This window comes from Cyprinodon variegatus, unplaced genomic scaffold (genome assembly GCF_000732505.1).
Source record: "Cyprinodon variegatus isolate N-32 unplaced genomic scaffold, C_variegatus-1.0 Scaffold29, whole genome shotgun sequence".
NCBI lineage: Eukaryota > Metazoa > Chordata > Actinopteri > Cyprinodontiformes > Cyprinodontidae > Cyprinodon > Cyprinodon variegatus.
In genome coordinates, this window is record NW_015150482.1 from 834,831 (window position 1) to 856,676 (window position 21,846).

At 34.1% G+C, this 21,846-nt stretch overlaps 3 protein-coding genes across 3 annotated transcripts; 1 reads left to right on the plus strand and 2 right to left on the minus strand.

Moving 5' to 3' along the window:
• Positions 1–4,583: 4,583 nt before the first annotated feature.
• Positions 4,584–9,970, minus strand: arpc3 (actin related protein 2/3 complex subunit 3). The gene is made up of 7 exons (XM_015398141.1): positions 9,856–9,970; positions 9,407–9,506; positions 9,035–9,111; positions 6,958–7,026; positions 6,673–6,799; positions 6,315–6,409; positions 4,584–4,809 (listed from the first exon to the last, which is right to left on the minus strand). Exons 1-7 carry the CDS (start codon positions 9,859–9,861, stop codon positions 4,747–4,749), a joined length of 537 nt encoding a protein of 178 aa, XP_015253627.1. The 5' UTR covers positions 9,862–9,970; the 3' UTR covers positions 4,584–4,746.
• Positions 9,971–10,088: 118 nt separating this feature from the next.
• On the minus strand, positions 10,089–14,219 carry gpn3 (GPN-loop GTPase 3). The gene is made up of 8 exons (XM_015398153.1): positions 14,044–14,219; positions 13,819–13,927; positions 12,219–12,386; positions 11,574–11,698; positions 11,308–11,423; positions 11,031–11,127; positions 10,813–10,941; positions 10,089–10,351 (listed from the first exon to the last, which is right to left on the minus strand). Exons 1-8 carry the CDS (start codon positions 14,089–14,091, stop codon positions 10,286–10,288), a joined length of 858 nt encoding a protein of 285 aa, XP_015253639.1. The 5' UTR covers positions 14,092–14,219; the 3' UTR covers positions 10,089–10,285.
• A 1,397-nt stretch (positions 14,220–15,616) lies between these two features.
• On the plus strand, positions 15,617–21,612 carry LOC107100124 (E3 ubiquitin-protein ligase RNF170-like). Its single transcript, XM_015398495.1, has 7 exons — positions 15,617–15,822; positions 17,132–17,295; positions 18,586–18,661; positions 19,062–19,176; positions 19,324–19,397; positions 19,482–19,613; positions 20,613–21,612. Exons 2-7 carry the CDS (start codon positions 17,156–17,158, stop codon positions 20,880–20,882), a joined length of 807 nt encoding a protein of 268 aa, XP_015253981.1. The 5' UTR covers positions 15,617–15,822; positions 17,132–17,155; the 3' UTR covers positions 20,883–21,612.
• The last annotated feature ends 234 nt before the right edge of the window (positions 21,613–21,846 follow it).

Here is a 21,846-nt window from a genome sequence, read left to right on the forward strand (position 1 = left end):
TTGGACCTCATGACATATTACTGTGGGATTTTCTCTTCATACCATAATGTCACATTAATAAGTAAGTTATGAGATTTCACCTAAATCCCTGCTGTGCTTGTAACACCAGCTTCTTTCTCATTTAAAGCAAAGCACTGTTTTTTCCACTGACTATCCTTCATGGTGTAGTAAAAAAAAATGGAGAGAATTGTCACCCAGATGTACCAACATGCTTAACTAAATATATCAGCATTTAATATAACCTAATTCTAATTTCATACTTCCTTACAGCCTTACAGCACAGGGCGCTGTGAAATCCATAGCATGAAGAGTTTTGCTTGGTTTTTAATCCAGCATTAAAGTGTTCTATATTAGTCAAAAAGGAGCGTTGTAAAAGTATTGACGCCTTTGCAGATTTTATTCACTAAACAGACTTTGAAGTTAAAAGAAACAAAAATCCAAATACAGTTTTTAACTTATTGAACTCTCCTAGAAAATAATCTGGATCCAAACAACTCTGACCGTCAGTAAAAAGGCAATGTCCCATTAGGCTAAAGATACGTAGGTGATGAAACAAATGCTGCTCTCTAAATCCACCAGGGAGCGTTGTCACAGATCCTTCCTCCCAGCAGCTTTAAGACTTTATAACGGTCATTGTTCCCAACAACCTCTATACGTTGTTACATTCATGGTCACTTATATAACATGCTGCCGTCCTTTTTGCACATCTCTGGTGTTGCTTCTATTTTTTCCACATATGCATTACTGTAAAAATGTCCACAGCTGTATATTGATTATTTACTTTCTCCAGATGCAAAGTATTTATAGTGTAAAAACACTATACAGTACAGCACTTTATTTGTTTTTTTTTTTTCTAACTCTGTCACTTATTCTGTTATTTTTATACACTTTTTTAAGAACCACATTTGTCTGACAACTTTTACTATAATGTTTTTTGCTGCTGTAACATCACAAGTTCCCCATTTGTGGGACAATAAAGGGATTAAAAAAATAGAATTGTATTGATCTCACAATGTAGAAATTAACTCTCTGCATTTAATCCATATCTTTGGGGTGCAGTGGACTGCCACTGTGCGGCGCCGGGTGAGCGGTGTGGGGTTAAGGGTCTTGCTCAGAGACCCAGAGTGCAAGCTGTGGTGATCGAGCCGGATACTTGCAACCTTTTCGGAGCACAAGGGCACTGCTCTAACCATGAGGCCAACACTCCCCCTCTATTCTATTCTATTCTATTCTATTCTATTCTATTCTATTCTATTCTATTCTATTCTATTCTTTTTTTATTCTATTCTAAAAATGTAATGCAACAGCAACTTCAAATTAAAATAAAACATCAGATGTTGTTCAAAGTAGAGTTATTTTCCCAGATAAACAGGAACAGATGAGTCAAACACAGATCAATATTAAGTTCATCTTTATTTTCTTTTACAACTGATATTTAGAGGTATAGGGTAAAGTTAACTTTAGGCTATATCTCTTTATGTTCCAAAATGTTTGCATTTATGTATACTTGCATTGGTCTTACACAAGCAAAAGGATGTGGAGTTCATTCCAAGAGAGTTAGACTCCCTACTGTTGCATCCCCCTCATCGAGCAAAGCCAAATCAAATGGCTCTTACCAGACCTCTGCAGAGCTGAATAACATGCTTAAAATTGATTCTTTTGGATAAAAGGGATCAAGAGGTTACAAGAAAGTAGAACTAGTCTTGGGCACCTCTGGTTTTACTTCCATATCACTTCGATATCAATGCGTTTTTGTGCACCGTGTTTTTTCTCCCACACTGCTTACATTTGATCACTGCTGCACTTTAAAAAATGAAAATGTCAAGAAAGCTGTACAAAACGAAAAACAAGCTGTACAAAACAAAAGCTGTCTAAGTCTTAAGTTATACATCAATTGGACATCTTGGCTTGGATGTCTTTTTTTAAAGATATTTTAGCAAATGATAAGGTGCTGATAATACCTTTTAGTTTAATTTAGATACTTGTCAGCTGTTGGAAAAGTGAAGCTCCCCTGTCTTGGTTAGAAAGAAAACTGTCTTGAGAAAGAAGTGCATTATCCTTACCACACATGGCCTGAAGCAGTTTCCAGTGTAACTGAGAAAAAAAAAATCCTTTGATAAGATTTGTCCTCTCTTAACTGGCATCAAAGACTGTGTCAAATCCAGCTGTCCAGTGGAATTTATTTTATGCCCCCCTTTCTGCCAGTAGGTGGAAAAATGGTCATGTTGATATTCCCATCATGCATCAACCTGGTAAGGACAAGCATGACTGTAAATGTGGGAGAAGAGCTGACTACTAATGCATACATCATCTAGCATCATATTGCTGGAGCTAAAATCTATATGTATACAAAAAAGCTCATTTTATCTGTTTAGTGTCAAGTTTAAAGATTATAAAAATGTGGGAAGTGTCATTTCTGCAAAAGAGGAGTAATTTCTTAAATTTTATAGTTGAATAAATTTAGAGCAAAGGCAGACAAACTGTTTCATTCGATGGAAATTATTTTTTTTTATATTACCGGTATACCATTTAGAAACAATGACATATCCTACATGTTTAAGGAAAATTGTTTGAGTAAATGATTTTATATTGGCTGTGGCAGGAATGAGATGTTTAAATATATTTTATTAGTTTCTTCGATAAAAAAACAAAAAAACATTTTACCCCCACAAACTATGCGAACTGAAATCAATGTGGGAAAGTACAGAGGGTGTTATGACTTTGCTTGCATCTGATTTTACAACTTTCAAGTTCACTAGAGGAAGATTTGGTGAAATACTTTAAGACAACTCTACACTGGAAAAAATCTAGATCTAGATCTACATTTTTATTTTCTTAAAATAAGTGCATTTGTTCTTGAATTGAGGAGGTAAAAGAGACATTTTGCCAATGGAGCAAAATGATTTACATTTAAAACAAGAAAACACAATTGCATTGTCTTATTTTAAGTGCATTTTATCTTAATAATATTTCATTTTAAGAGTAAAAATAGTAATTCCAATGGCAAATCATCCCATTTTCCTACTCAAACTAAGGGTAAGTAAACTTAATTTAGGAATTTTTTACTTAATTTTAGATGGTTTTCCCAGTGTATCACACCGCTGTCTATGTGTGACATCAAACGAAACTCTAAATGACATATCACTAAGAGATTAAAAGACCTTCACAAGTCTGGCTCAGCTTTCCAGATGTTTGAAGGTGACGCATTTATTTCTAAATTTCAGTTAAATATATTTATTGACCCTATGGGATCGTTGATCCATAACGATCAGGAAGTAGACAAGGTTCTGTGTCACAGAGAGAGGGAGAGGTCGGCTGTGAGGCGTGCATATCAACCACAGGACTAATTTAAAAGCAGTCATGAAGAATAGCTCACTGAAGTTGGTAGGTTAAACTAAAATTGAGGTTTTTGGTCAGAAAAAAAAAATGTAGCTAGAAACTTATAAGCTTGCAGGCAAATAGGTCTTCCAATGGGAAAAGCCTATAAGAACATCATCAGATTACTAAAAAGGTGCTGGAACAGTGGACTAATCAGACGGACTCAGTCAAAGCAGCTCTGTCAGTAGAAATGAGGCGAAAATTCTCAAAGTATTGTGAAAATCTTATTGAAGGATATCTAAAACAATCAATTTAGAAGTTATAATAATTAAAATTCAATCATTGAAAAAAGTCGTAATTTGATAGCCTTTCTGAAAAATATGTAGATTAAATGTCAAAAAACAAAAATGAAATACTTTTTAGAATAGTTATACAGTTTAAAAACTATTTCAAACAATTCACTGCACAGCTTTCTGTTATATAAATTTCAAATTACTAGAAATATTCACCTTCTTACTGATGTTCTAATTCTGTGATGCACCTGCTAAGGTTTGGTGTAAATACAATAATTATCCCCAACAAAACAATTATACTTTCACTGATCAAGCTCTGGCTATTTTTATTTTTTTTATTTTGTATTTATTAGTTGCCAGAATCGTATATTACAATGTTCATAACAATGCTAGAAAACAGTTAGGATTTTACAAAAGTGTGTTTAGCCATTCTTCCACATATAGTCAAAAATAATGAATTCAAAGCCTATTTCTGTAACAACTCTTATTAAAATCTAGTTGAACAAAATGTGATCAACTTCAAATTTGTGTATTATTTGTGTTGATTTCAGAAGTAGCATAATTAGTTGTTATTTTTAATGTCATTCTTATGCACACCTAGGCTTGGTATAAATTAAAAGCATATTTTGTTCAAAGAGGTTTGTGATACTGGTTGTATTTGAAATACTCATGGTAACCTATCTAGACTCCATTCTCCTGCTCATTTTATGCAGATATATTGTACACTTTAAATATTAGCATATTACATAAGTCATTAGAAAGATGTACAATCAACACCATGTGCATTCTACTAGATTTGGGCTGCATCAAGTGAAAACAAGTAAGTCTGAACAAAAAAAATGGCTTCAAATGGTTTCATCCCATCAGCAGTGCCTCATGTAAGAGGTATGATTTTTTATATTTCATTCCATCTCATTTTGTCTGTGACTCAATTTAATAAAAACAATAAAATAAAAAGAGACCAAACATTACTATCGTCTCGAATCTCATGATTTTATTATTGAATTAAGCACCAGCCTAATATGATCAACATCCAGACAAGTGAACATATATATTTTTTGTTTCATGTCATACAGTATAAAATGTTTACAGATAATCAAAGTCGTATTATTCCAGCCTCTGTGTCCTTTGCGGTTTACTGTCCAGGAGCTGAGAGGCTTTTGTTCATGAACTGCTTCTTCACGAAGCACAGCCACCACTGAAACAGGAGACAAACAAACAAACATTGGTGAGAACAATCACTTAAAGCACCAAACTTCTCAAGTGGTCAGATTCTTTTTATTCCTTTTAAATTGAAAACAAATAAATTGTTTATACAGGAATGAGTAACTCTAATTTAATGCTTTTTATTGCTCTTAGAAATAATTTTAATGACATCAACAAGTACCCAGCCCTCTCATATATACACAGCAAAATCCTTCATCATTTTTACCATCGAAGGGCTGCAGCAATGTCTCAAAATCCTAGATTTCCAGCAACTTTAGTTGAAATTAGCATTTTCCCGATTCTCTAGCTTTTTCTCCGCGTCGAGGTTCTTTTCTGAACATACGGCTTAAAGATCAACCGGAATCAGTTCCACGCAAATATAATGCAATATATATTTAATGAAATTGTTAACTTTTTTTTTTTTAATAAATAATTTTAAATGCCACAAAAACCACATTTAATGAATTTTAATACAAACTTAGGCCTTAATTTTAAGAATAATAATTTTATGACTCAATGATTTTTAATGACCGGTGGATACGCTGTAATAGCTGTTTATTATTTTAGATTACATAAAGGAATCACAATTTATGAGCAATGAAGGTTCAATGCTTTTTTTGTATAGATTTTCATGGGCCTTTATATTTTACTTTCAGAAATGGTTTGAAAACAAATCATTTGAATTCTTCTTTGAAGAGTTTAAAGTGTTTTAAAAAAAAAAACATAAAAAATCTATAGGAAATATTTATCCTCCCTAAGTATTTATCCAAGTCTAGAATTTTAGTTGTTCAAGGTTTAGAAAGATTGCTCCTTTAACAAAAAGGAGAAAATAGCCATATAGTTCATATTTAATTTACAGAGGAAATATATTGGTTTGTAAACAGGAGATAAACAGTGACATTAAAAATATCTTTAGTTATTTAATCTTGTGACACAAATTTACAGCCATAATAACCAACTCACTAGGTTGGGTTTAAATGCTGAGCTACAGAAAATGGCTCCATTCTGACCCGGGCAGAGCTTTTTCACATGAAATAGTTTAGGTCACAAACACACAGAGCCGGTTTGCTCAGCATGCCTCGTATCCACAGAACACACAGCCTAACCCTTAAGCATTTCCAACTGGTTTGTTCTCATTAGCTGATGAAGTTTTAAGGCGCCAATAATACACTCACTCTTATTCAAAACCTAAAGGCGGGCAAAAAAATAATAATAATAACAATGCTGTATTACAAGGCAGGTGGAAAAACTGATAGATTTTCTTTTGGTTTTTTTTTCCTCAGTTGAGCGCATTTGGCTAACAACATAGTATCTGTGGAACTACCGTTATCGTGGGCAACGTCAGAAAAAAAAAATGCAATGATTGGATAACAGCAGCACAAAAATAAAATATATATTGTCAGGCATTCAAAGAATTTTTATATTTTCACATCTACTTTATAAACGAGCCAACTCTGATAAAAAAAAGAAAGAAAACTCAAAAGGCGTCAGCCTCACCTTGCTGGGTTTGTCTGTTTGAGGGTCAAACACGCGGTCACACAGCCTTAACCCAGTCTCCTGCCGGAGCTGCTGCAGGTACGCCCTCATGGTCTCTAAAACACCAAACGTACAATTTGATCAGCGTTTTATCACTTTTGAACCACTTACAAAACTGACAGTTGTGATTTTGAGCAATTTTTTAATATGTGTTCTACAGGAACAAAAAAAAAAAAAAATCAACATCCATGTTTCATCCCTTTTATCAGCAGCTTGAATATTTTCTGAATATTCTCTCTTGCATCTTTAAGTGTTTGGTTTCTGAAATTCTCAACATATCGAAGTTTATGTTTGTTGCGTTCTTAAAGCCATAACTCACCATCCTCCTGTTTGTTTGCAGGCTTTACATACATAGCATTAAGAGGGAAGCCGGGTTCTCCAGGAATGGGAAAGTTAGTGATGCCCAGGGTGTACATCTCCTTCTCTCCCTGGCTCCTGGAGCTGCACTGAAAAAGACATCATTCCCCAACGGATCATTTTCAAAATTCATTTCAAATCAACCACCTCCTCCTTAAGATTTTTAGCTTTAACAGAGGCATTTTAACTACTATATCTTTTAAAAAGGTGCACCAAGAACTGCTGATGCACCAGAGTAAACATTTACCTTCTGTAGCTTCTTCAGGCATTCAGAAATGTAGAGTGTAACATAGATCAATGTCCTGTCTGCTTCATTCTGAAAAAACAAACATTTACACTTATTGAGTTATTTTTCAAAACTCACTCCGATTGAACTGGAAAATATTCTGAATCATAAATGCAGGGTTTGAAATACTGAATTTCATTCCTCTGTTAATGAAGGTTTTTGACAAATTACGCATTTCTGAATTTACCTGAATGAATCAAGTTTTTTCTCATCATTTAATACTAAAAATATTATATTTGATCAGCTGGAAGGACGATCACCATCTTTTATATGGAGGAGAAGATGGCTGAGGGGATTATCGGGTAAGAAAATGCTTCATTTTAAAAGAGGTTTTCGAGCATTTTCAGATTACATTAGTAAAATTACTAAATCTCAATTCAAAGGTTTCTTACTGAATTCCCGTTTAGATCAATCAAGATGTGAAAAAAATAATACATTTATAAAGTGGTTTGAGTGTTTACTAAGTAGGGTTTTGAAAGCTACTGTAACTTAGACAAACTATATTAAAGAGTTTAACCCTCACCATAAAATACAAAATGATTGTGTGGAAGAGTGAGACAATGATGAATGATCCCACAAGATGGTGCACCTCTATGTGAGAATGATGTACAGTCAGATGAAGCAAACCCACATCTACATGCCAGCGGATTTACTTCCCATTTTGTAGAAATACAGTTAGACTGTCATCACCACCGACTGAATCTTTCTCTCTGGGTGAGGTGTTAGTGCAAGTCTTTTAGCTGTTTCTCTGATATTATTCCTCTTTGTCGTAGGACAAACTGACACAGATACCTTAAAGATGGCACAAAAGGCTGAATAAATTGCCTTAAAGTTGATCCCTCTGGTTGTTGTGTCATGCAATGATGACCTACACCACCCTTTCATTTCTAATGCCATTCTTTGAATCATTAAAGTTGTAGGAAAGCGGCTGTTCCAACCATTGCATTTCCAAATTCTCCAAAGTGGTGCCCGACTTTACGCAAGTGAGTAAAATGAATGTGATTGGTCGATTATCAAGGGGGCGGGATTGTTGTGGCGGAAGGTTTGCAAGCAAGTTTGGTTGTGGCCGGTGTCTTGGAAGCATCTTGCTAACCAGTTAGCGACTTAATGCTAATAGGTTCCCAATGGGAAATTACATTGGGAGCACTAAATTGGTGACTTAGAAACAACACTGTCAAGGAACACTATGGACAGCGGCAACATGCAAGAGGAGGAGGGTTTTGTGTCGTTGTGGATGAGGACGCCAGGGCGGAACTCAATGAGAAAGTAAATGGTTCTTATTTCAACCATTGCATATATTAGCTGCGACATATGAATCAAGATGCTATGACTGAAAAAATTTGATTGACAGATGACCTTTGATATATGATTGGATGAAATTTAGGTGTACAGGCTGACGTATAACTAATTGGCCTGCATAAGATAGATTTAAAGACAAGATTTTTTTTTAAATAGAAATTTTCTAAATTTTGGGAAAATATGGCCTGATAAGGAGTACATTTATATACATGTTTCAGCCAGAAAGATTTGGCAATTAAATATGACTTCCATACAACTTTAAGCTTTCACTGCTCACTTTTTTTATTTCATAAATTTCATACTTTGAAGTGAATCGGACAGTTATAGGCTACAAGAACAGCTAAAAACAAGGAGCTGCTAAAATGGTATGTGTCCTTGAAACTCCAGAGCATCTGCCAGAAGACTGTTTTTTTCCCCTTTCTAGAAGGGTGAAAGGAATGAGATGAAGCAAGCCAAGACATGTGGAGAAATATGACTAACATGGCCACTAGGAGAAACAAAGCTTACAGAGGCATGGAGTTATTTACATCAATGCATGATTATTTAACTTTATTTGGTTAAAACTTCAAAAAGTACTTAATGCAATTTTGTGGATGTATTTCAACTTTTTGTCTAGTATATTTTAAAATTTCTAAACCGACAGTGGAACACATCAATATTTTTCCTAACCGTAAAGGAAAATAATGACTTAGATTAAAGCCTAAAATATTTCCTTTATATACATTTATTGAAATCTTACCTTGATTTCGTAATTCTTAAAGAAAACATTAGCCTTGAAGTAGTAGATTGCCTCATCGATGATGTCAGAATCTATGCCTGAAAAAAAAACAACAGAATTTTCATTAAAGAAGATAACATCCCATTTCTTATATCTATTGATTTGGCTCTGATCTCATTGATGTTATTAAATCTGAATTATTAGAAAGTGACTAAGTACCACATTCAGATGTTTTAACTTTACAGCTGTGAGATGCATTAATCTAAATCTCTTTGCAGAAGTTAGAGGAAAGGAGCTACTTTATTCAGACCATATAAGGAAGTGAAGCTCAGTCATGAATCAGGAACTTAATGCATGCACACATTTCTACAGAAAGATGAAATAAACCCTTACCATCTCCTCTTGCTGGACCCTTGAACTGTGTTTTGACAGGGAGCAGGGCCATGTTCCCCACCAGTCTGGTTTCAGGGACCATCAAGCCTGAGTGATAAGCCTAAAGAGATAAAACAGGAACTCCTGTCACTTTATGTTTATCGAATACATGTATTAATTTACGACCTCCCTGAAAAAAACACGACTTTTTATTCAGGGCACCTAGAATATTATACATTTATATATTCTAAACTCAAATGCAGTGCAATAACACAGCTGAATTTGTATACTTTGCGAGTCAAACGCCAGCAATTATGAACCGAATGCTAAAGGAGCTAGCTTACTGCGCTATATGTTTTCAGCTAACGTTAACCGGAAGCCAGTTATAAAAGGTATTTACGCATTTCTACAAAGGTTTAGCTTCTTACTTTCAGCCTATACCCATCAATTATCCCACTTGAGAAACTCACCGGCATGTTGAACGACAAATATCAATCCAACTGCTCAGCAGGAAAAATGTACAGGCACCCCCAAGCCGCTGCTTCCGCTTGTCCCACCCTGCAGCTTTACAGGAAGTAGCCACGTGTCATATGCTGGAGCAGCCACGAGGGGGCGCTCACAAATAGTTTTCTCATAGAAAAAAGGGGCCAGTTGTCAATTTTATGTAATATTTTATTTAAAAAATATACATTTCAGTAATAAATCTATCAAATATTTAGACTTGGACATCATTTTAAAATAAAATAACATAAAGTGGAGTTTTTTTTATTAATTGTTTAAAAAAAAAGACTTTCATGCAAGTTTACAGTCAAGCACTTATGCAGTGATATTAAACATTCAAGTTGAACTTCAATGGTTTGTGTCAACGTGACATTTTTCCCACTCCAGTCCAGTCAATCCTCAGCTGCTGACTTTGTCTTGAAATATCTCATCGTAATTTAAGTTGGATTGCTCTTCATCAACCTCCTGTTTGTAGAGAAAAACGTTGACATATTATTACAAATAAAGAATATAAACACAGATAAGACAAAAACGGTGTCAGACAGTGTAGAGATACAGCACATGCCTTGCATGCTTATTAATACACCAAATACTTTTTGACATTTGACATCTTTGAATGCATTTTATTGGCTTATTTAAAGGTATATCACAATTACAATCTTGACATTCTTTTTTTCTTTTGTACTCTGGCATCAGAGAAGCAGCTAAGATGTCTTTGATAAAATTAGATAAGCTGGAAAGCCCCAACTAAAACTTTATGGCCTAAATGCAAAATAATTTATTGATAGAAGATGACTCACTTCACTGACTTCTCTTTAAAATAACATTATTTGTGTTGGTCTTTTGCATTAGGCCTCACAAATGTGACATTTGAAAAATTGTAGATTTTTTTGGTTTTAGTAAGTGCCCCAGTTAGGGTATTTTACCTTAGGTTCCTTAACCTCCAGGTCCTCACCATACTGTATGGAAAAGTCAATGTGCTGCAAAACTATATTAATCCCCTCCTCATCTGTACGGTCGAAAGGCAGGAATCTCACCATGCTGTAGTCATCTATCTGCAAACACAGAATTTTTATTTTATTTTTTCTTTCTGAATACAAACTCTAAGAATGTCATTAAAAACCTGAACTAAGACTCTACTTACCAAACCACAGATTGCTTTAGTGAGCTTTTTGAACTTTTTGCTCCTGAAAGTCTCAGAATTGTCCTCCATCATGGAGTACATGTCTGGGTCCAAGTACCTAATATATAAACACGCATAACAAGTAAACACATATATAGAAGCAAAACAGGAATCTGTATAGTTAAAACCAGATAGATAACATGCAACAATTAAGTGGAGAAGCAGATGATCATCTTGGTAACAGTTTTCAGGGAAATGTAACAATCCAATAAATAAGGCTGTGTTTTATTATACTTACTTTTCGATTTCTTTCTTAGCTTTTGGACTAAGCAAGTCCATTTTAGTCATGATGTTTACTTGAGGAATTTCTAACGACACCATGGCACTGAGGGCAGCCATGACCCCAGAGATGAACTAGAGATCAAGATAAGGGAGACAAAGACATGTGGGTTAATTTGAGTATCATCTGTAACAATTCAAAAATAATATAAAGTAACAGAAATAAAGAAAAAAGTGATTTAAGGAAAAAATGACAATCTTTCAAATCAGCCAAGAAAAACGTACCTTAAAAGACTCGACCATAAACTGAGAGTCGACCAAAAAGACCCCGCAAACCCGGAACTCCCACTGCTGTAGCTGCTCCACCAGCTGCCTCATCACAGGGAGGTGAGTGTAAAGTTCAATCTGACCTGTTAGAGCATTAGAACAGCTGTCAGTCATTAAAAACTAATATTTATCCATAGAATGACCTAAGGTGGATCTGAACAAAACAGACTTTTATTAAAATGGCAGCTTTTTAATCATATAAACCAACATAACCAGGAAAAATCATTGGTAAACTAGTTCCAAGTTTAGTCTGACTTATACACTGTGCTATTAAACTGATAAATACAATAAATTTAAGTAAAAACCTCAAGTAATGAGGTTACACATGTTTGGAAATTCTTGAGAAACTACTTAGTGGAAACACGATGTTCATTCAGTAAGTAGAATTCAGTCTAAATTAATAACCCCACAGTTCAGAATAACATTCCGGAATTGGACTGATCTATGCCAAAACTTTTTTTTTTTTTTGCACTTATGCACAGCAGTTAAGATGGGTAACAAGAAGCTGGGGTGTAAGTGTATGTTTTTTTTTTTTTTACGTTTCTTCCAAACTAATGAAGGTTCATGACTTATTGAAGCTTGAATTCACAGCATCACATTTACCAGGGCAATCAAATAATATGTAGTCATCCTCTACATGGCCCAGGCTTTCCTCCAGCCAGTCAAAGTTGTTGGCGAAGTACTCCATACAGAAGACCAGGCCTCCGTTAGGGCCAAATCTCAAAGAGTCATCCTCCATCACATCGTCCACCTGAATAAGTTCCCGGATATCTAAGAAAACACAAATAGAGTGTGCCTTTCAGATAAAATCTAGTTGTGAGAAAATTACGATTCTGCACAGATCATCACAATCACTGAATTGCTTTATTGTTCATAACATCACTGGATATTATAATCAAACATTATGATCATCCAAAACGTCCCTTTTTTTAAATCTATACTAAAAATTAAATTCAGTCTTATTCCAGTACATAAAAGTCCAGTGGATATTTTGGAAAGACGCATGGATGTTTCACTCATATAAGAGCAACAAGAACTTCTGCTGCACAAAACTCAAAATTTACACTAAATTATATCTGATCTGGTAAGGAAAAAAAAAAAAAAAAGAAAAAAATAAACAAATACAGCTCAAATAAAAAAAGACAGCAAAAATAAAAATAAAGTGCAAACAGGACAATCAATATCGGGATTAGTCAGCGAGTATCAAAACTAGGTGTACCATAATAAGAATTTGCATACCAGTAGAGGAATGCGCAGTAGGATTATAACAATACAAAAAAAACAAACTCGAGAACCAAACCAAAAAAAACACTCCATAAACCAAAAAAGTATCGACACCACAAAGATAAAAACAAACAAGCCAAAATACGAAAAAAACAGACACATGAAGAAAAAAAAAACAACAAATAAATAAAATAAAGGAAGGAAGCTATGAACAACAGCAAGCTTTTTTTTACAAGTGTAAGATATAACAGATTTTTTATGTTTAATAGATTTAACATTTTTTTAGACAAATGTAACTATAGGTTTTCCTGTGTAATATTCACATAATTTGTTTTAATAATTTGTTTGTTAATTTGTTTTTTTTTTTATTATTGTTACGGTCGATGTGTATTTTAGCTCTGTCAAATTTTTCATTTATTTGTCTCTTTATCATTTATTTAATCTACAGGGCCAGAAGCTGCTGGATTGATATACAACAGCATACTAGATTCTCTCAATATTATTGGGGATGTTTTTATTTGTGTCACACTTTCTGTGTTACATAATTAAAATAGATCTTAACTGATTGTTTCTCAGTTTTTGGGGGGTTGTCGCCTAGCACTGAATGGTTTTGTTATTTAACCTTTAGATGACAGAGGATCATTGTGACACCTCAACCAGTTTGGCAGCTAAAAAAATACATTTTGTTAGTTCGAAGAAATAAAGTAGGTGATTGTTGAGTATTTGATTCCTTAATCACTAAGCAGAGGGGTATATAACTTAGTATATGACTGAAAATGATGTCCTACCCCTAACATACCATGATTATATCCCTGATTACTGAAATAAAAGTGGTTTTTGAAGCTTTTCTCCTGAAGCTCTCACCGTTCACCATTAGTACAGAACAGAATAAAGTGGGCTATATCATTCTATGTCATCAATCTTGCAATTATATAATAAAACGCATTCGTTTCGGACATAAATTCCAAGTATAACTGACCTGCCATGACAGGATAATCAAAGTATTCAGCAGCTGGGTCCAGGTTGACCACCTGAACTGAGCGGTTTAAAGTCTCTGCATGTTGAACCATGGTGGAGCAGTAGGTACTCTGAGAAAGAAAAACAAAAAACGTTAGGAAACGTAGTGAGAAATTATTCTCTTTCTAGAAGACGGGACAACCTCATGCCAGATAACACGTTAGCCGAACCACCTAGCATAAATTACCTTGCCGCTTCCAGCAGGGCCCATAATTAACTGAGCATAACGAGGCATATTCTACCTCTGGTGTAAAATCTTATTCCCTCTGACTTTCACCCTTTATGAACTGCCACGATAGTTAAACTCACTACAATTAGCACAACACTTTAGTACCACTGTTTTACTAACTCTTACTCTTCGTTTGCGGACAACACGCTGTGGGTACCACTACTGCCATCTACTGGTTAGAGTGTAAATTAGCACTCTCTCGCAAGCTGTAGGTAAATATTCATTTAAATAAAATAAAATAAAATAAAAATCCAATAGCCACTTTTACTTCTGTAATAATGATTATTATTATTATTTTTTATATAAGTGATCTAAATGTTCATATTTTTACGGAAGAGGATTAGGGCCACTGAAAAAAATCCAAAAAGTTAACAGATTTTTAAATATTATTTCAGTTTAATATGGGGGGAAAAAATCTGAATTGTGACTTTTATTTCAGAATTCTGACTTTAATCTCAGAATTCAGACTTTTTTTTCTCAGAATTCTGACTTTAATCTCAATATTCTGACTTTTTCCTCGGAATTCTGACTGAATTCCCTCAGCTAACAAACATTTTAGCATCAAGCCATAGCCATGTTTGTTTTAGAGAGGGCTCTCTTGATTTAATCACCTTCTGCTCTTCCATTAATGAAATAGCATCACCAGGGACCCCTCGGGCATGTAAAAAGTTGCCTAATTCCGTAATTTTCCACCAATGTATCACTGGCCCTCTCAAAACAACTCACTTCTTTGTCAGTGAAGCTGAGTGCTTCCACATCTCTTCCTTTATGGTGCCTATCTACAATAAGATCCAAAATTCTCATTAAAGATTAAAGTAATAATTCTGACATTAAAGTCAGAATTCTGAGATTAAAGTTAGAATTCGGACTTTTTTCCCATATTAAACTGAAAGAAAATTTTAAAATCAGTTAAGTTTTTTTATTTTTTTCAGTGGTCCTAATCCTCTACAGTACATTTGTTACTGTTTTGAAAATGGAAAGAAAAAATAGAATAGAACAAAAAATCCCTTTATTGTCCCACAATGGGTAAATTCTGGTGTTTTCAGCAGCAAAAAGATTATAGAAAAAAATGTCACACAAATATGGACCATAGAAAAATGGAAAAGAATAACATACTAGTGTTAAAAGATAAACAATAAAATACTGTAAAGTATTTTAACAATATATAAATGTGTACCTGAAGAATAAAATAACCATTATACAGCTATGGACATTTTTACAGCTATGGATATTTGAAAAATAGCAGCAACATCAGAGATGTAAAAAATGACAGCAGCATGTCAATTTAACTAAGATAAAACTGCGCAAAATCAGCATGGATGTAACAACTTAAAATACATATCCAGTTTCAACTGTGTACGTCCCACTTTAAATTAATTCATAAACGTATCCATCTGTTTACAATTTTTTTATCAATTGATTTTTGTTTTTAACTTTTTACAAGACGTTCTTTTTCATATCTAAACCTGTAGCTCCAACTCCAGCACAGTAGGTGGCGCTAATGCGTCCTAACAGAAGGAAGTGAACAAGGAGAGGGAGCAAGTAGAAATAAAGGAAGACGCTGAGCCAGTTGCTTTTAACATGCAACACAGCCGTGCAATGATAATTAATAAGCTCGCTAGACTAACTGTCTGAAATAAGCCATCGCTGGGAACATTAAAATGTCTAGGCGGGGGGAATGGAGTTGACATGTTCAGGTTGAAGAAGGATATCCGGGTGAAGGTGGATTTGTTATTGGTATGTATCCTGCTCGGGGTAAATATAGTATACAATCAACATTTTAACGTTTAAAGCTACGCTGCTGAAGTCAATCTTTATTGAATTTTCATCTCTAACAGCTGCTACTCGGAGGTAATTTTGGTCAGACGGTTAAAAGTTTATATACTTCATTAAACGATTCCAATTCTCCTCTCCTACGTGTCTAAACTAGTCTGATCCCGCCCATTTAATAGCGGACTTTTAAGATCGGAATATCCCGAAAATGATGCAACAGCCTCTCCTTAAATGCATCATCTGCAGTTTTATTTGTAGGAAACTTGTCTTTTTGTTGGGCCAACATTTACATTTACAATACATGTATGTTTTGTTTGGCAATCACATCATTTAACAATTAGATCATACAGTAAAATACTTTGGCAAGCAGCCACAAAAGGCTTTGTTTTACTGACATATTTAGTCCTCAACTAATTTAGTCCTAATTGTGAATTTTAGCTATACAGAAAGAGCAATTGATTAAGAGCAGGAATTGTACCAAAATTTTTTAGAAATATATAAAGACTTTGCATTCAAGATAAAAAATAAATAAAAAAAATTCCCAATCGATATGTTTTATCCAAACAGCTTTAGCTTCATCTGGTTTTAATTCTGTATGAAATCTTATTAAAGGAATCTTTTTCTATGCAGTTATTAGTTTATAGATTGAAAAAAGTAATTGATTGATCAAAAAGCAATTATTAAAATAAATTTTTGATGCATAATTGGAAACTATTAAAATAGATTTAAATGTAGAAAAAACGTTTTAGTTTTTTTTCTCAGTATGCTTACAACTGGTTTATCAGTCTGTCGTCCTAAAGAATAAACTACTTTTTGTGGCTATAAGGCAGGAAAATCCTAACTTAGGTGAGTCTTGGAAAGATGTGTGCAGTTTAATTTACAGGCTATTAAAACATAGTTCCTAAAACAATAATTACGAGCTTACTTAGTGTGTTTCTTTTTCCTAATTACTTTTACCAAATACAGTAACAAAGTAAGTTATATCATATGCTGGGCTTTGTGTGATTTAAAAAAAATATGCTTATTGCACAGCCGCATGTTTCCATGATCTCTTACCATTATCACGGCTGCACCTTAAAAATTTAAAAATGTCTTGAGAGTTGTACTGAATGAAATTTCTTTTTGTGTACAAAGTGATTATAAAGTCTGTCTAAGTTATTGATACTAAGTTTAAAGGTGGTCTTCATTCTGCTTGTTACAAATGTGAATTTTTATAATGAAGAGTAAAAGGAAACTGTGAAAATGATACCCTTTGCTTTGTCCCTGTGTTTAGAGTTGCAGGGTATGAGTGTGGATAATGGAGTATGGTCATAGTGGGGACTTGGACTACCTGATCCAAGATGACGACACTATCATCGAGGGTGTTAGCAACCAGGTGTTGTTTGTTGTGGTCGTCAGTTTCACCTTTCTGGCAGGCATCCTCACTCTGCTCTGCAGGTACAGTTTTGTCAGATCAACAAAAGATTGAGCTAAAATTTGAATATTTTTTTCTTTTTATGTCAAAAAAACTTCACCAAATCAAAATTCTTTGTTGATTGTTGAGTTCCGTTTTTTTTTTTTTTTTTTTTTTTTTACAAAGTGACAGATCTGGCGATTTTTTTTTTTTTTCTGAAATGGCCAAAACATTGAAAAACTAAGAAACATTTAATTGCACAGTCTGCTTCTTTAAGTCCCCCATAAAAATACCACAATTATTTTCTTTTTTTTCGTGGATTTCGAGTTTGTAGAATTCTCTAAAAACAACAGAAATATTCCTTATAAAGCAGTTATCAGCAAAAGATTGCAAATGGATCCTCATTTTTCCAGTTGGTTAAAGGTATAGTGGAGGATTTTCTTTTACTTTTAAATAAGTGGTCCTCCTAATTGTCAATCGTTCAGGTGATGTTATGAGATGAGCCGCGGCTTCGATGCGTGTGTCGAGTAATGGAGGGGTGTGCTCTAAGACATTACACACAAAAAACTTACAAAACATTTTATTATACAGACCAATCATTAACAATTACAAAGGCACTTAAATGGGGGGGGGGCAAGAAAAAGAATTGCAAAAAATATCACTTATCATATTACTAACTGTAGTTACACATTCCACCAGGTGGTAACATGTTCACATGAAGCTTCATGAATTGTGGTGATCGTTGCAGCAATTTATGAAAACATTTAAATTCCTCACGAGGCTTCATGTCACCATCACTAATGTTTTACATAAGGCCGTCCCATGTGCTCGTCCCCATTTTCACTTGCCGGTGGTGAGTCTGACGTAGTGGAAAAATTGCAAATCTTCTTTTGAAAAGTAAGCTTTTATGAGTGATGCAAACTTTTAAAACGAGGAGAAATGGGCTTGTGCACGCTCTTGCACATGTTTAATAGGGATTTCCTCTCGGAAGCGGTTACAGGGTTGTGCATGTGCATTTTTTTTTTTAAAGTAAAGAGGGTTGATCTTTTCTAAAACTTTCGAAAATCCTCCACTATATCTTTAAGTCACCCTGACATGGAAGTCCTCCATGTCTGACCTGGGGTATTGACAAGGGAAATCTGTCCGGCTCTTGCTTCAGTCCAGAACTACCAGTTGTTAGATTGTAAAGGTCTCACTAATAACAATCAATTTCAAGATATATATATATCTGAACCTCCTGTAATCTGTTAGGTGTTTTCAGAAATCCTTTTCTGAAATACTGTGTTGCAAAATATCTATATAATCATTAAAAAGTTTCCTTTTGTCCATTCCAGACACGAGGAGCAAAATATTCATCCTGAGAATCAGGAACATGTCCGAGCAGTCCGTCAACAGCTTCAAACTGAGCAGGTATGGAGGGTAACGCAGCTCAAATTCTTCCAGATCGATGAATTTAGCAACTGCAAACAGATGAAACAGCGCAAAAAGAAAAATACTTTTAATCACTTTGATTTCTTTCCAATAATTTCAACACATCACATTATGCAGCAAAATGGATCAGATACTTTTGATACAAATCTTGAAAGAAACTTTTCTTAATTTTTTTTAAGTTAACTTTCTTTTTTATTGTTAATCTTAAAACATTTCCCTGGAAATAGAAGCAAGGGAAGTAAGAGATGTTTATTAAAAAACTAATTGCTTACAGATATAACCCATTTTGACTGCCAGGATTACTTATTTTATTATCTGTTTAATAACTGGATTATTTTTGGAATTTTATGCTTCATATTTCTGTTCTTCTTTTCCTTAGGATGAAAATCCGCAGGCAGAGGCCAGACAGCAGTATTACACAGACATGTCTTGCCCTGTGTGTTTACAACAGGCTGTGCTGCCTGTGGAGACCAACTGTGGACACCTTTTCTGTGGTAAACACGACTAATGTTTCACAAATTTATGTTTAACTTGCATTATTGGTGAAATTAGACTGGAGTATTTATTTATTCATATTAATACGGCGTAAATCTTCTCATAAATTCTGCTTTTTTATGTATTTTCTTTTTTTTTTTGCCTAGGCTCTTGTGTTATAGCTTACTGGCGGTATGGCACCTGGCTGGGTGCAGTCAACTGCCCAATCTGCAGACAAATGGTGAATGATTGCATTTCAGTGTTTCATACTTTTTGTGTTTTTGTGACATAGTGTTTTTAATTACATTTTCTTCTGTCTTTCCAGGTAACTCTGCTCTTCCCATTGTTTCACGAGCACGCTGCTCCTCAGAGGGTGCAGGATGGTGAGGCAGAGCCTCAACTTATTTTACGAGACATCAATGATTATAATCGCAGATTTTCTGGCCAACCAAGATCTGTGAGTCTCCCTTTCTCTTTAAACTCATTGAATTACTTTAAATTGTGTTTTGCAAAACTACTTTTATTGTCATTGAAATGTAAAGGTATTCAAAATGTATTAAAATGTTTATTATTTTTACATTTTCAAATGTGTTTATCTGAGCTATTAATTTGTGCATAGCAGCATGCAGGATCCATCATTATATTTGTATTTACAATGGATGATAACCTTGTGAATTCATTTCTGTTAAGATTAGCATAACCTTACATGTATGAAGAAAGAAACATGTAGCATGAGTCCTCATTTTAAAATGTTTTGAATAAAATAAATAAATTAAAAAAAACAAACGTACAACAAAGAAACACATTGTATTTCTATCCCAGGCTGATGTATGTTAAAAGTTTTTTTTTATTTTATTCTATCAACCTGTTTCTTCTTTGGAGGCCAAAGAGAAAACACTGAAAAAAGACATTAAACATGATGGCAAAAAGTTGTTTTTATTGTTGAGACGAAGATGATACGATTTTAACATAATAGAAAAAAAATTTCTTTTTTTTTTTTTTCAATCAAAACTGATTTTAGTTAGATACTAAATATTTTTTTCTGAAACAAACAACCTACTTGTTGTGGTTGAATTAAGATTATTAAAATCTGTATCTGTCGGGGTACAAATAAGTTTTGCCTTTACAATACTGTTATGTTTGGTATATTTCTACTTTTTATAATCCATTAGTTTTTTTTAGTTTAGCAAAAACCGCTTAAGAGACTGAAGACCCTGAATAATTTAGAGATTTTGTCAAAAGTTTGCTTTAATCTTTGTTTTATCTTTGAGACATGTTATTAGGAAAGACTAAGATCGATAATGTTAGTGAAAGGTGAAATATTTGTGCTGCTATAAGGTTTATGCAAAGGCAACTTCTTAAAAAGGGATATTTTCCCAAAGCCTATGTCATAACAGCTTATAAGTCCTTACATTATTATTATAATGTCTGTTTTCCTTTTTTTTCCCATCTGTAGATCATGGATAGGCTGCGCGACGTCCCCACCCTTCTCCGTCATGCCTTCAGGGAGATGTTTTCTTTGGGCGGACTTTTCTGGATGTTCCGGATTCGAATTCTTCTCTGCCTCATCGGTGCCATTACCTACCTGGCCTCGCCACTCGACATTCTCCCCGAAGCGCTTTTTGGCCTTCTTGGTTTCATGGACGACTTCTTCGTGATCCTCCTCCTGTTTGTGTACATCTCCATCATGTACAGAGAAGTGGTTACCCAGAGACTGAATGGCTAGAATAAGGATGCTGTGGGAAAATGGAAATTAATATGTGACTTTGATGTGTTTAGGAAAAAAAGAAAATAAATGAAATGTGAGGGGAGTTTGGTAATAAAATGGGGATTTTTCTCTCAGGGCTTTGCTTTAATTAAATGGACTGTGAGGTTAGCAAAGCATAGTGAATGTTGACTTTCAATATAAGAGTTCCCATTAAAATTCAAAGTTTAAAGGAGTTCAGGTTAAACAAGAGTTGAGAATAAATTAAAATGTCTAAATAAAGAATTGCTTTAAGACTTGCACATTTTTGACTATACAGTTATGTGGATATCAGCATAATATGATCAACTTTGCAATGTAATAACGTCCTAAAATTCACATAATTATCAATCTACATGTAACCATTCTGTTTGGATTCTCACTTTTAAGAAAAATTGTTGAATGACTATTACCTATTACACATTACCTGTTTAAGCTGACTTGTCAATACACTAATCAGTAACTATGCATATTTCATGGTGACTTGAAAAATGATTGTTAAATGGGTTGTAAAAAAAAAATCTTTATTTTTTTAAGTGGACAGTTTAGGATTCGGTGATCAAATCCTGCTTCCTGCATGCAGTCAGGTAATGCTTATTGCCGTCTTGCATGAGTTTCTCTTTCTGTTAAACCCATTGTAAAAATTGATTATTGCAGACAGTTTTGAATGTAAATGATCTAAAAATGAATGTGAATTCAATTTGTTGTTTTCTGTCATTCTATTAGTAGTTAATTGTGCCAAGAAATCCAATTTTTTTATTTAACCATTTTTTTATTTTATTCTATTTTAACTGTTGAAATTAACAATATAAGGCAGATCTCCTCTTTATTGAAAGTTGCAGATAGTTTTGCCATATGCATATACTTTCTTCATAGGACGAAACATGTTAAATGTAGGAGTGTGCTGCTGCTGAAGAAGTATGTAGAAGATATTGCATTTGTATGT

Coding starts and splice junctions, on each gene's coding strand:
- gpn3 (XM_015398153.1), bottom strand. CDS start 14,091: ATGCCTCGTTATGCTCAGTTAATTATGGGCCCTGCTGGAAGCGGCAAG. Junction 13,928..14,043: donor GCCCTGCTGGAAGCGGCAAG/GTAATTTATGCT, acceptor TTTCTTTCTCAG/AGTACCTACTGCTCCACCAT. Junction 11,424..11,573: donor TTATGGTCGAGTCTTTTAAG/GTACGTTTTTCT, acceptor CTTGATCTCTAG/TTCATCTCTGGGGTCATGGC.
- arpc3 (XM_015398141.1), bottom strand. Junction 9,112..9,406: donor GGGTCCAGCAAGAGGAGATG/GTAAGGGTTTAT, acceptor TTTTTTTTTCAG/GCATAGATTCTGACATCATC. Junction 7,027..9,034: donor TTAAGAATTACGAAATCAAG/GTAAGATTTCAA, acceptor TTGTTTTTTCAG/AATGAAGCAGACAGGACATT.
- LOC107100124 (XM_015398495.1), top strand. CDS start 17,156: ATGGAGTATGGTCATAGTGGGGACTTGGACTACCTGATCCAAGATGAC. Junction 19,177..19,323: donor CTGTGGACACCTTTTCTGTG/GTAAACACGACT, acceptor TTTTTTGCCTAG/GCTCTTGTGTTATAGCTTAC. Junction 19,398..19,481: donor GCCCAATCTGCAGACAAATG/GTGAATGATTGC, acceptor CTGTCTTTCCAG/GTAACTCTGCTCTTCCCATT.